The sequence below is a fragment of the Lolium rigidum genome, chromosome 4 (assembly GCF_022539505.1).
Source record: "Lolium rigidum isolate FL_2022 chromosome 4, APGP_CSIRO_Lrig_0.1, whole genome shotgun sequence".
In the NCBI taxonomy this organism is placed as follows: Eukaryota; Viridiplantae; Streptophyta; class Magnoliopsida; order Poales; family Poaceae; genus Lolium; species Lolium rigidum.
In genome coordinates, this window is record NC_061511.1 from 62,463,811 (window position 1) to 62,477,727 (window position 13,917).

At 44.5% G+C, this 13,917-nt stretch overlaps 1 protein-coding gene across 1 annotated transcript; it reads left to right on the forward strand.

Moving 5' to 3' along the window:
* Window positions 1–5,887: 5,887 nt before the first annotated feature.
* On the forward strand, window positions 5,888–6,844 carry LOC124708599 (chitinase 10-like). Its single transcript, XM_047240281.1, has 2 exons — window positions 5,888–6,396; window positions 6,472–6,844. Exons 1-2 carry the CDS (start codon window positions 5,888–5,890, stop codon window positions 6,842–6,844), a joined length of 882 nt encoding a protein of 293 aa, XP_047096237.1.
* The last annotated feature ends 7,073 nt before the right edge of the window (window positions 6,845–13,917 follow it).

Sequence of the window (13,917 nt, forward strand, 5' to 3'; positions counted from 1 at the left end):
CGATCGATGCACCCAAAGTCACAGATTATTAAGCATATAATTACATTGCTTAAGTCAAAGAGTAAGATGTTGTTGCGTAAATTTTGTAAGACATATATATAATTTATCTACGGAATGTCATGGTAGCCAACAACTAAGTAGAAACTGTATTACCGGTTATTATTTTATAGCTACCAGCACTAAGTAGAAGCAAACCAAGTAAAATTAAATCCACTTCATAATTACTTAAATAAACCAAAATATATGCTTTCCATGCGAATCAATGCAATTAAAAGTAAAAACAAACACAAGGCAATTTGGAGGTACTTATTTTGTAGTAAGCGTGCTGAAATTGCTCTATATCCTGAGTAATTCAACGACTGAACCATGGTATCTTCATTTATAAAATTATGACTATCTAAAAGAAAGTATAGGCTCACAAAAGATTAAATAGTGGATTTGCAAGGTAAGTAGTATAAGCTAGTCCCACATAATAACAATCAGGCTAGTAGAATTACAGTAGTCTAAAAGGAGTAAATAATTTCTTGGGAACTTGGATAACAAAAATCACAAAACATTATTAACAGTTAAGTATTTTGATGGCCAAAGATAATCCAACATAGAGCCTATATGTTCGAATATTACCATTAGTGTCGGAGTGGCTAGAGTAGTTTCAGTTAATGTTATATTATTATTTTTTGCCACGAACCATGTAGGAGAACTGCATGCATGCACGTACCCGATGTGATGGAATCATGTGGGGTGGGGGCACTATCTGGCACCAGTAAGTGTCGTCGGCATGCCTGTCAAGAACTATGCAGATCTATGTTCTCAGACCAGCGGTTGATGGGGATAACATCTTTTGAAGCAAGTGTGTGAGATGCTCGCTAGGGGCGGGGTAGATAAGATGTGTCCTCCTGCTTCGTCATAGGGTGACTCTGCGATGCCCCGGGAAATAACCGGTAAGGCATTTATTTGCGTTTTTAGGTCATGAGGCCCTAACGTCATGTTCTTCACTCATTGTCAGGTTTGTAGCTGATTAGTGATGGCTTCGGGTTGTGTGATGTATTCTCATAGCAGATCTTTGTTGAAGAAAATGTAAATAAAGATCGTATGCATCTCTTTGATGCAGAGCACGGGGGGTCTCAACCTCCATTTAGAGAAAGGAAAAAATAGCTGCATGCATGTAATATCTTGACCAGGGAAAGAAGCAGACTAAAGGGTTGTCTGAGAACCAAACGGTTAAACTTGCGAAGACAAATATTTCCGAAGTTTATGTGATTAGAAAGGCACTATATAAATATTGTTCAACAGAAAAAAGACCTGATTTTATTTAGGTCCGTAACAATTGAGTTTCGGTCATGTAAAATATTATGATGAAGTTACCTAATAATATATAGTAAATTCCTGTTGATGCTACTCTTGTTGCTGGTGCTCCATTAAGATTTGTGCTGAACCTTGGTTGGAACTGACCTCCAGTAGTGAATAGCTAATAGATCGACACACTGTCAGATTTGTGGATCGTCTGTAATATGAAGAGGTACGTTGAGACTATAATTCTTTGGAGCATCCTATTCCTTAAGAAATGACATGTCGTTGTAAAAGAGATATATTACCTACACGTACAAGTGGAGCAAGATAATTGCACATATGGATCGATCAGGAACTGCTATGTCAAATCCAAACATTTAAACCACCCGAATATATGCGTAATAATCCTGGAAAAAAGAAAAGGATCGTGGGTTGGGGTGAACCTGCCATTGCATGGACAAATAATGATCCACGAATTAGCGGTACTCAGACTAGAGAGTTTGGTTATGTGTTTAGTGAACAAGCCGAAAGAGTAGTAAATTTAAAAACTACCGAAGCATAGGGCATATATACTACTGGGACGCAATGGGTTTTGGCTTACTATGGACCAAACCAACCCAAATTATGTTGAATATATAAACAATTCTCCACTATATTTAAAGCAGAAATAAATTAGATGCAACACGACAATTCCCATTAATATTCAGCTGACATATTTGCAATAAAAAGCCGTATCATCGATTGATGCAGAGGCTGGATTGTACTACTTCGGAAGAAGAATAGATATGCAACATTGCATGTAAGGTAATCGTGGCATATCTATCTCACTTGCTAGTACTTACAAAGTAAAGACAATCTCTAATGCTTGGGATAAGAGGACATATATAATAGCCCATGCAATGGTTCGGGGACAGTCAAGTTGGACCCGACCAGTCCGAGAAGCCAAATTGCCATACCTACGAGATACATGGGTGTAGTAGTCCAGAGAGTTGTCTGATCAGATCGTTACACAAATGAAAAGAACATATCGATACCTAATCTTCTGATATGGTTTGTAAGTCCTGTTCGTGTGTCCCCAAGTTTTTTTTATAAGGGGTCGGTCCAAGAGAGACCTAGAAGCTTTCATTCAGCACTGGAAACACTTACAAAGAGGACCAAAAGAAAGTTGAAAATTGCAATCAAGTCCAAACAAATAGCAATGATGACCCTAAAAGTAGAACAGAAAATTCCATCGGGTCCAGGTCCTCTGCCACCGCATCAACACGCCGCAGTATAGCCAGGCACAACGCCGCCGTGGATAGAACCACTTGGGGCGCAGTACCGGGAGCTTACTGGAGCTTGGGGGCCTCCTGGTTGGCATGGCAGCCTGGAGGTTGTTCATCTCCTTCAATCACCATGAAAAAAAAACCATAGCTGGCGATGGAGGTGGGAGAGGTTGCCCTTCGACCATTGAAGAAGGTAGCCAAAGATGGGCTACCATGGATGCTCTCCGGAGAGCAGCTTCAGCTCCCTTGCTGCCGACTTGCCACCCAACAACCACCATCAGGGATTCTCCCTTCCTCAGCATCACCTCGAGGAGATGGAAGGAGCCCAAAGTCGTAACCACCAGCGACCAAACTACAAGATGAAATCGAGCTTATTCTAGGAGATGTCGGCATCACCCCCACTGGCCACTCACGGCACCACGCCGCCAGAACGAGGAAGAGTAGTACCGAAGACCACCGTCAGCTCGAGAATAACGGTGAGACGCTCCAACATAACGGCATAACGCCAACAAGGTAACAGCCAAACCAAAAACCTAGATCTACTCTACCTCTATACAGGGGAGGGGTCCCTCACCTACCATGACACCGGCAGTCGCCCGGGCAGGGAGGGTGATAGACCGTACGGCCCAGATCTGGTGGAGAACGAGAGAGCGCGGTGGGGTGGGGAGGGGAACAAGAGAGGTTCAATCATTCTATCTCCAAATCATCAATTTGATCCATATAATAAAAATTATATAACCTAAAGGTTATAGCATTAGTAAATATAGCGTTGTAGCACCGGCCGACGCGGCGTGTAGCGAACGCCGCCGCCGCTTGTAGCACCGGCCGACGCTGCGTGTAGCGAACATCCAGCCGGTGGTGGTGCTGCAAAAGGTTGCTACACGCCGCGTCGGCCGGTACTACAATGCTATATTTACTAATGGTATAACCTTTAGGTTATATAATTTTTATTAATGGTATAACAAGCGGAGATGCGACATCCAGCCGGTGGTGGTGCTGCAAAAGGTTGCCGGCGGTGCTACAAAAGGACGGTGGCGGTGCTACGTTCGCAAATGGCGATGCTACCTAAGGCTGGCGGCGGTGCTACCAGCGTGGTCGACGCCGGCAAGGTCTCTCACCGGAGCCAACCGAGAGGGGTGGGGCGGTAGGAGTTGCCGGGTGGGATTTTCCATCCCCTTTTTTGCGTGTGTTTTTTTCCGATCCTGGGGCAATTCATGGAGGACGATGCTAGAAAGGTGAAAGATGATGTGGACACGTGTCAGCAGTGGAGGCGGGGGATCGGGAGTTCTGATCCCCCGGGAGGCGCTCAACACTGCCCAATTAATAACCACACCTATTGTTTTCAGAGGAAAGATAATCACTTGTCCTGCTTTCTGAAGAAAACACATACTTCTTTCGGATCAGTTTAACAGGCGCGCACGTAATTTAAGGTAAAATTTAACCGTTGAATTGGTTAATAAAATATAAATTATATATGTACAAAATTTATACCATTAGATTCGTATTTAAACAAGGTTTCCAATGATATAATTTTTATAACATATATTCTATATTTTATCGATCAAAATAATGGTCAAAATAATTTTTTAAACTACGTGCGTCCGGAGGGAGTAGTATATTGGGACCATCGGTTATTACAGACACGCACATCACCAAAAACAACTAGCCACAAAACATTATGCTAGCGAACATCCACAAGTTTAACATGAATGAAAGAACCCGCACAAGAGTCGACACCAACTAGCCTAAACACCACCAGATGAACATACATTATCCAATCCATCCAAGTGGTCTGACAAGGAAGTAGGAGTTCTTCGTGGCCATCTTCACCCGATTCATCATCTTCATGCACTTTGTCCTGTGCTTTTGGTAACAGTGTCGTCCACTGCCAAAGGAATGATATCATCTTGAAAATATTAGCAACAGAGGATCCCGCAGGTTTTATTGTTGAAAACCAGATCATTCTAAGCCAACCAAATAGACCAAGTAATAGTTCCAAATAGAGCCGAGAACCCACAAAATTCGGTTGAGCACCAGGTTTATTAAGATCTGAAGTCATGGAATCATAAACGCAAACAGGCGGCCTCTCCCAGCAATTAGAAATGAACAATAAAGTATCCTAGGATTATTAGAAAGGGCTTGCTCCAGTATAACCCCTCCCCCTAAACTCGTAGAGCCCATCCAAGCCCATATCCAAAACCATGTATATCCATGTATAGGTATACAGATCCATGTATAGGTGTGATGCAGTCTTCAAACTCTGTCCCGCACACAACCTTGAGCCGCCCAACCTCGCCGTTGTCGACCGTCGTGCTTCTTCACTGCGGGCAGGTCGGCGTCTACTTGGCCGCATCATCGTCGCCCATCGCCGCCGGCCAGACAAGCAGTCAGACATGTTCGGCAAAAAAATTTCTCTAACAACAAATCCCGCAACTCCCAATAGCCCACATTAAAATTTCGTCGCTCGGAACTACTTCGACGGACATGTATCGGCTGGACTGTCCGTCGCGTCAACGCGCCGCCGCCTTGCCGTGCCGCCGCCCTGGCGCGCCTCCACCCTTGCCGGCACACACCTACAAGGCCATTCCGAGCTGTGTGCCGGCCAGATCCACCTTGGAGTGCATAGTGCTTGGCCAGCACTGCCACCACCACCAGTCCACCGGCCGCGACCGTCGTCAGCGATGAACCGGCGTACGTATGTGCTGGTATACATACATATGATAGAAAGACGTATAATTTGGTTGGGCTATACGGATTTTGTAGTATTAATTATGAAGGGGTATCGGACGATCTCAGCCGTTCTTGTGTTTGAGTTTGTCTAAGTTTAGATTGAGTTTGAGGGGAGGGGTTGTACCGGAGCAAAGGCCCTATTAGAAATGTGCGTTGTTCACTATACTCATGTCTACACTTTTCTTGTTTTTGTGTAGCTCAGAATACAGAGTATTCCAATCAAAACGGCGCAAGTACATCGATCAGCACGACAGTGTCTGCATTCCATTCATCCTCTGTGTAACGCTAAACGGAAGGATGCACGTGGCCTTCCGATCGCCGCATGCTTCCAGCTCGTTTGACCTACTAAACTACCCAGGAAGCTAGCCATTGACCTAGCACTGATTCCAAGGAGGGCGGGAGCAGTAATTGCCACCAGCTCAAGTCAACCCCCATGAAACTCTACACCACAAGCAGGTGCCGCCGCGCCGGTCGCCGTGTTCTCCGTCCGGCTGCTACGCGCGCCAATGGCACCATCACGTGCCACGTTCTCCACCATACCACATCCGGAACTCTACATATGAGCAAGACTTCCTGTCGCTCAGACGCAGCAGATAGCTCAGATGGCGCGCTTGCTTCCCTCTCCCGTCCTGCTGGCCTTCTTCATGGCCGCGGCGTCGGTCGTCTCCAACGCCGGCGTCGCGGAAGCGTGGCACTGGCACGGGTGGCGCCACATCTTCCGCGGCCGCTACGGCCACCGCGCCCACATCTCCTCCATCGTCACGGAAGATGACTACGCGTCCCTATTCCTCCACAAGGACGACGCCGCCTGCCCCGCCAAGGGCTTCTACAACTACTCCGCCTTCGTCTCCGCCGCGGAGCGGTTCCCGGAGTTCGGCAGCACTGGACGAAACTTTGACACGCGCCGCCGCGAGGTCGCCGCCTTCCTGGCGCAGATCTCCCACGAAACCACCGGCGGATGGGCTACCGCGCCCGACGGACCCTTCGCGTGGGGCCTCTGCTTCAAGGAGGAGCTGACGCCGCCCAGCAACTACTGCGACGCCAACAACACGCAGTGGCCCTGCGTCCCCGGCAAGTCCTACCACGGCCGCGGCCCCATGCAACTCTCCTGGTGAGCTTAGCTAGCTTTCCACCATCCAGTTACCATGGCTTTCCAGGTAGTATCTTAAACTACTTGTTCGGGCAGGAACTACAACTACGGGCCGGCGGGTGATGCGCTGGACTTCGACGGGCTAGGGAATCCGGAGGTGGTGGCGAGCGACCCGGTGGTGGCGTTCAAGGCGGCGCTGTGGTTCTGGATGACGCCGCAGCCGCCCAAGCCGTCGTGCCACGACGTCATGGTGGGGCGCTACAGACCCACCAGGGCCGACAAGGTGGCGAACCGGAGGACGGGGTTCGGGCTCACCACCAACATCATCAACGGCGGCCTCGAGTGCAACCGCACCGGCAACGCGCAGGCGGACGACCGGGTCGGCTACTACCGCCGCTACGGCGACGTCCTCGGCGTCCGGAACCTCGGGCCGAACTTGGACTGCGCTAACCAGCTGCCATTCTCGTAATCGATCTAGGAGACATGCATGCAATTTTCTTCCGGTTTTAGTTACAGTACATCGGCGAACTTCTTGTTGCTTCTAATTCTAGAGCATCGCAAAAACCTTTTTCTCCCCAAACAACGATCATGTCACACTCTGTATCCTTGGTTCCTTGTTAATTTGGGGAATCTCCATGTCGATCCAAAGGATGTTGCCCTTCAGACTATTCATGTAAGGAAGTCTTGTTTGTTCAATTCTACGAGTATTTTCCAACACTTAGATTTAGAAATTGTACATGGGAAACTCTAGTCACCAGCTGTAGCTACAGCAGGGTCGAGTTGACGCGGAGCACTGCATGGATCGTCCCCTTTTCTTCCTTTTCCCGCGTGCTCATCACGTCATCACGTGCGTCGCTGTCGCACCCGATCGAGTGATTGCTCGTCTATCCGTCCGTGCGCAGCTACATGCGTGCTGCTCTCTTTTTAGCACATCTCTAAATGATTGTTTTATGGTACTATGCAACTAATTAATCATGCTATGATCCTGTTGGAAGTACTTCATGTATATTTGCTTCGATCATTTCTAAACATAAGTGTGCTAGTTTTCATTGAAACTACTTCATGTATCTTTGTTTCGTTCATTTGTTAACGTGATCGTGTTAGTTTTAAGTAGTAGATAGTTGATGAGTGCATTTTAGAGTGCTTTTACACCGTTATTTCATATAGATATCTCTCAGTAGCAATACGATTCTTGTATTTCACTGTGCTTCCACGCGTCTTTTATGCTTGTTTACGCATGATCTAAATTTTTAAAGAAATGATAAAATATCAATAAAAACTATCATTTTATGGTATTTTGACGTGATAAAAATCATCTAAGCACTTAACCATACGCCTGGATGAAAGGGGAATGCGAGGAAAAACATCAGAAGGTTTAGCGGACACCGATACTGGGAGACCCTGCCCATACCGTCCGCCCGTACGCCGTACCAGGAGCACCGCCTCATCAAATACTTTCATCTCGTGCAGACAGCAGAGAGACCTGGGATACACAGCCTCAGGAAACATAGAAACACCGCCTCAGGGATAGATCTGGAGGAGAAACTTTGGAGAAGACATCATCCGGGTTGCTACACGGATAATCGGAGGACAAGGCATCATCCCCTTCATCATCAACCATTGCATCACTATCACCATCACCGATCCCATTCTTCTTCAACCATAGTTGTGATCTTGATTGCTATTGTGGATTTGTATTCGAATTCATACCATTACTCTCATTCCATCCATAAGAATATGATGATGGTCTTGATTGTTTCCATGTGTGAGTAGTTCCTCTTGTTCTTGGGGAGATGGAGAAACCCTAGCAGGAATATGAGATGAATCAAAGATGATCTATGGTTTTAATGTGTGTTAGTTCTCTCTCTTGATATATATGTTGTGCACCATGTAATATTTGCCTTATGGTCTCGAGAGGGAACTACCCTTTGAAGTGTGGTAAAATGTACGGCGAGAAGTGACATTATCGTATCGGCACTTTAACACATAGAAGAGGGGTGATAGGGCAAAGGTGTCTGATCTTTCGATGAGATGAAGATAGATCGATTTGTTGGTGGAGTTCGTGCTTGACGATCCGACTACACGTGCAAAGCTTGTGCGCCAATGCAATCGCTAGGACAATCTCCGGGAGTTACTGATTTTGCGGGAGCATGATCAGCCTGACTAGAAGGTCTTAATTCCTACCTGAAATCGAGAACAAGTAAGAACTAAAGTTGCAATCAGAATATTGCGAATAGAGATGAAAGTTTGATTGATAATGGTGGGAGTCCGAATAGTCGGTCTTGTTCTGGGCGTTGGCCTCAAAAGAAGTACACGAAGTTGTAGCAATTGGCTAACTTTTAATCTAATCAAAATCCAAGTTCTAATGATAGCTATAGAGGGATATATGGGGGAAGTGAAGGGATTTTCGTCCAACCAGCTAGGGTTGGCCAAAAACACCCCTAAATGGGCCTTCCTCCACTTATATGGCCTCTTAAAATCCCCTAAATACCTAATCCGAAAATACATGGGTCTGGCCCATTAAACAAGGTGTCACAGCACCAAAAATAACTCTTGGACGAATTTCATGATGGGGTAACTTGTATAATTCATCCAAGCACCGTTGCTTCATTGTGGTGGCTTCAATGTTCTGAAATCCTCGCTTGCTATGCCATCCTGAATCCTCGCAGGCCTGGTGCCATCTCCATGCACGTTCCTAATCCAATGCTTGACGTCCATGCTAGATCCATTCCTAAATAATATAAATACATTTGGTTTAGGCAGCATCATATTCTCATATATATTAGGAAGGATTTCTAGTAATGAAGATACCTGATAATTTAGTTGAAACACACACGCTCTTGCGAGAGATCCTTGTATTTGAAGTACAAGAGGATATATGGCTGTAAGAGTATTGGTTGTATCTATCATAGTGATGTCCTCATCATCCTCCGCTTCTTGAATTGAAGTCGTCCTCGACGTAGTCTCATCTTTTACCAAGATATGCCTTCAATCAGAGGTTGTGATGTCCTCATCATCCTCCCTTTCTTGAAAGAAAAGCTATCATCGGCGATGTTTATTCTGTAAACATGCTAACAAAAGAGACAAAGTATATGCATGGTATATGTATATATCATCCGTTTTAACATCTCTGTCATGTCGCCCATTGAAGTTTGTACATATACCAGTACTGTAGTAGCTTAGCAGATCATTAGTCCCCATTAAACATTCATCACAACTCAATTTGCAGATATAAGTGAAGCACATATTAACTCCTTTCAAATTATAATGCTCATCATTAAACCATCCCAAAGTTGGTAAACCAAAATGTAAGGTCTCAAATTTACTAGCCACGTCATGTTGAATTAAACAATTTTGCAGCAAGTTATGTGGCATAGAATGAATACCAACAGTGGAGGTCATATCAAAATGAGAAAGCATATATACAAATTCAGTTTTATTGGAACTATAAGAATCATCACACATGATGCAAATCCTATGTACCATAAAAACATTGGTGCTAACATACTCCCCAACCAAATTAAAAGTAACATCGGGGGCGTAGACACTCTTTAAACAAGGAAGTTCATCAATTTTATTTCTAGCATGTGACAAAGATATAGGTGGATCCATCACAACAGAAAACAAAGAATTAGCATGAGAAATCTTAGCCAACACTTCATTGTTCATAACTAGTTTTATGATCCATACGGGAGTCATCTTTCAAGTCACAAGGTGCATTATCAGGAGCAAGAATTTCAGTTTGTACACTAATAGATATGGAAGAATTAACTTGTACAGTAGGTGTACTCAACATAGTTGGTATATCATTTACACAAGTTCCTAACATATGGTCATCCTTGGAAACAAAAGTCTCCGTTGGTACACTCATATCAATAGAGGAACGAAAAACAGCACCTGGTACACACAAATCTGTAGGTCTGTCATAACTAGAGTCAATCAAAAGATTGCTAGTCATATCAATGATAATTTCAGTGGGTGCACTCATATTCCAAGACATATTAAAGTGATCAATTGGTACACCCAACCCAAAATCTCTCTTAGCATGTAACTCATTTAGGGCACTCGAATTGATAGATGCATGAATGTCCGCAAAAGAAGCACCCAAAATATTTGGTATTGTAGCATGCAATTCAGTGGGTGTACTTAAATCAATAGAAGAATCCATTTCCGCATTAATAATTTCAGTGGACGCGCACATCGTCAAAGAAGAATTGAAAATAGGACTAAGTACGCTCACAACAACATCAATCTCAGTGGTATGATCACATGGTACTTGCAAATCAGTAATATGATCCTCTAATATAGGCGGTGTGGCCAAATCATCAACGAATTCAACACATGGTATATTAATATCAACATTGCATTCATCAATCTCATGTGGAGGGATAAAATCAGTACCTTTCTGTTTACCTTGTGAATCCGGCTCAAAATATGTCGGTGACGACGTGTCACAAGTTTGCGGATGTGCGATCTGCACAACAATATTCATGTGTGGAACGTTGGAAGAAACAACCGGTGCTAGTGTGCATGAATTGAAGGAGTTGGAATGGTCCAATGTTTTCTCCTGTATGTGTTTCTCAAAAGCACAAGCGCGAACATATATACCAATAGTAGAATGAGGAATATACTTAAACATAACCTTAATATCAGGATTCAAGCCGTTGAAAAACATGGTTCTAGTACTTTCCTCAAATTCCTTTATATCACAACGGTACATGTAAAATTTAAATTCCTGATAGTGAACATGCACAGTGTTACTACCTTGTTCTAACCGTTTAAGTTGGTGGATCACTTCACGTTGATGAGAAAGAGGCACAAATCTATGTCGCAAAGAAGATTTTAAATCTCCCCAAGTAGTAGGTTTATTATGAACGGTTTCTTTATAAGTCATATCCCACCAAATGCAAGCAAAACCCGTGAAAACTCTAGCAGCAGTTCTTACTTTCTCATGTTCAGTAAAATCATGGCATCCAAAAATATGATCGACTTCAAACTCCCAATCAAAGTAAGCATCCGTATTATATCTACCCTCATAAACTGGTAAAGAAATAATCTGATCATGATCTCCTGTAAATGATCGCACATGCATCTCCGTAGTCGTCATGGTACTCGGGTCCATGGATTGGTCCTCAATTCCTGTCATGGTTAGTACCCAAAAAGCACAAGTGTATATGTTGAGAAACTACATAAATATGGTGGTATCACGTGCAATTCGTCAAGCAAAATACAAAGGTCTTACAAGTTCTTACCAAACAGGAGGAAGGTGATATGGCAACCAACAACGATCAGCGTATCCAAAGATTGCCAAAGCGATTACCAGGTGTTGACACAGTGCATGTGGAGAAATCTGTGGAGCTCTAGGAAGGCAAAGTATAGTGATATGGTGGCACAATAATCAAGTCGACGCGAGCCTAAATCACCAACGAGGTCACGACGCGGCACAAAATGCAAGGGGCAGCGAAACTGGCGTTGGAGGATAGAGGCACCTAAGGTAAGGCGCCCAGTTTTTTTTTGTACTCAACGCTGGCGCTAGAGGGCAGAGGTCTCTATGGTCGGGCGACCAGATTTTTTTGGCTAACTTTTAGTCTAATCAAAATCCAAGTTCTAATGACGGCTACCGAGGGATATATGTGGGGGAAGTGAAGGGATTTTCGTCCAACCATCTAGGGTTGGCCAAAAACACCCCTAAATGGGCCTTCCTCCACTTATATGGCCTCTTAAAATCCCCTAAAATACCTAATACGAAAATACATGGGTCTGGCCCAATAAGCAAGGTGTCACAGCACCAAAAATAACTTTTGGACGAATTTCATCATGGGGTAACTTGTATAATTCATCCAAGCACCGTTGCTTCATTATGGTGGCTTCAATGTTCTGAAATCCTCGCTTGCTATGCCATCCTGAATCCTCGCAGGCCTGGTGCTGTGGTGACCCTGCATACCACTGCATGTTGTAGTATGCCAGTCGTTGATATAACATTCGCGAAGTACCATTCCGCAAATATCACATCCCTCAGAGTAGTACAACAGAACATAGCAAGGTCCATAACTCATTCACATATTATTACAATACACAAACACAAGTCGTCTCGGAGCTCCTCTTGGGTCCTAAGAGGATATCTCCTGGGTTCGAGGTGAACCCAACTTAACTTACAATACCATTGTCTACTTAAACAAGCATTTATTTAATCGAGCAGCTACATGGTAAGAGTTTTTGCTGCTCGGCTACTACTACTCCTCAGATATCTCTAGGCTTATTCTTCTCCGGAAGCCTCCCCGGATCCGTAGACGATGATGTAGTCTACGCCTTCAACTCCTCCTGAGAGGTCAGGTGCATCATAGCCGATAACCTCGGCTCCTTCATTGTTGTCGTAGTCCTCCTCCAGACGGTGCAGACAATCTAAGCATGGGATTTAAGAGTGGTATGAGTACGAGCGTACTCAACAAGTTCATTATAGATAAGAGGTGTTTAATGCACTAGCTACTATATTAGACCAGAAAGTCTAATACCAATGCAAGTTTTGATAAACATTTCTTCAAGAGATTGCTTTTATTTCAAAGAGCTATGTCCGTCGGCCTTCACCGGTTTACTAGAACTTCATGGAGCTCCTTTCCGGCCGCGTTCGCAGTTCCTCAATCCCGGAACGAGGAGTGACAGGTCACAGTTCTTTACACTCTGCAGAGGTGTGTTGCTTTATCCATAAGAGATCTTAACCTTGGTGCCAACCGGGCAGCTTTCCCGTCCACACTTCCTTCGGTGTGAGGCCCGGTATAAGGTCTAGCCAATCATGTTCCTCCGCTACCTCGAACACCCACCCTTTTGTAAGATTGTCCTCCCCTATATCCATGATGAGACCGTTCCGGGCATTCATATGCCTTCCCCTATCATCATGGATAGACCGTTCCGGACACCTTACAATCCCTCATAGACCGCAATACCGTGGGGACTTAAGGCTTCCCCAGCCTACCGCTTGTTCTTCGAACGACAAGTGTCTACGGACTGTGCCGTGGGGACTTAAGGCTTCCCCAGCCTACCGCTTGCCGCCGACAGATACAAGTGTCTACGGTAAAGCGCATCCGTTGATGAACGAGAGGTGGAAACACTTTTGACTACTCTGTCCCACTCCGGATCTTATGGTTAACACGGGTATTACGGCACAAGAATCACTGGCGACATTTGTTGTTTAACCCTAGATGGATATAAACCCGTGCAATGGAACCTCCACCATATCAACACAATCCATGGTTCCATTGCCCACCACATAGTCATGTTCATAATTATGAAAGTAGTGGTTTTGATTTTTATGCGATAGTGATAACCATAATACTTTGCAAGTAATTTGATAGAAATACTCAAATGACATGAGCAAGTGATGAACTTGCCTGAACACTGCAAAGTTCTGCAGTTGGAAGGTGTGGACTGACCCTTGTCCTCTTGTTCTGAAAAATAGCATCATTGTCCGATAAGGGCAATGGTTAAAGAAGCAATAATGCATGATTCCAGTTTTCCGATGTCGTTGTTATTTTATGAGAGGTTAGA

Coding starts and splice junctions, on each gene's coding strand:
- LOC124708599 (XM_047240281.1), top strand. CDS start 5,888: ATGGCGCGCTTGCTTCCCTCTCCCGTCCTGCTGGCCTTCTTCATGGCC. Junction 6,397..6,471: donor GGCCCCATGCAACTCTCCTG/GTGAGCTTAGCT, acceptor TTGTTCGGGCAG/GAACTACAACTACGGGCCGG.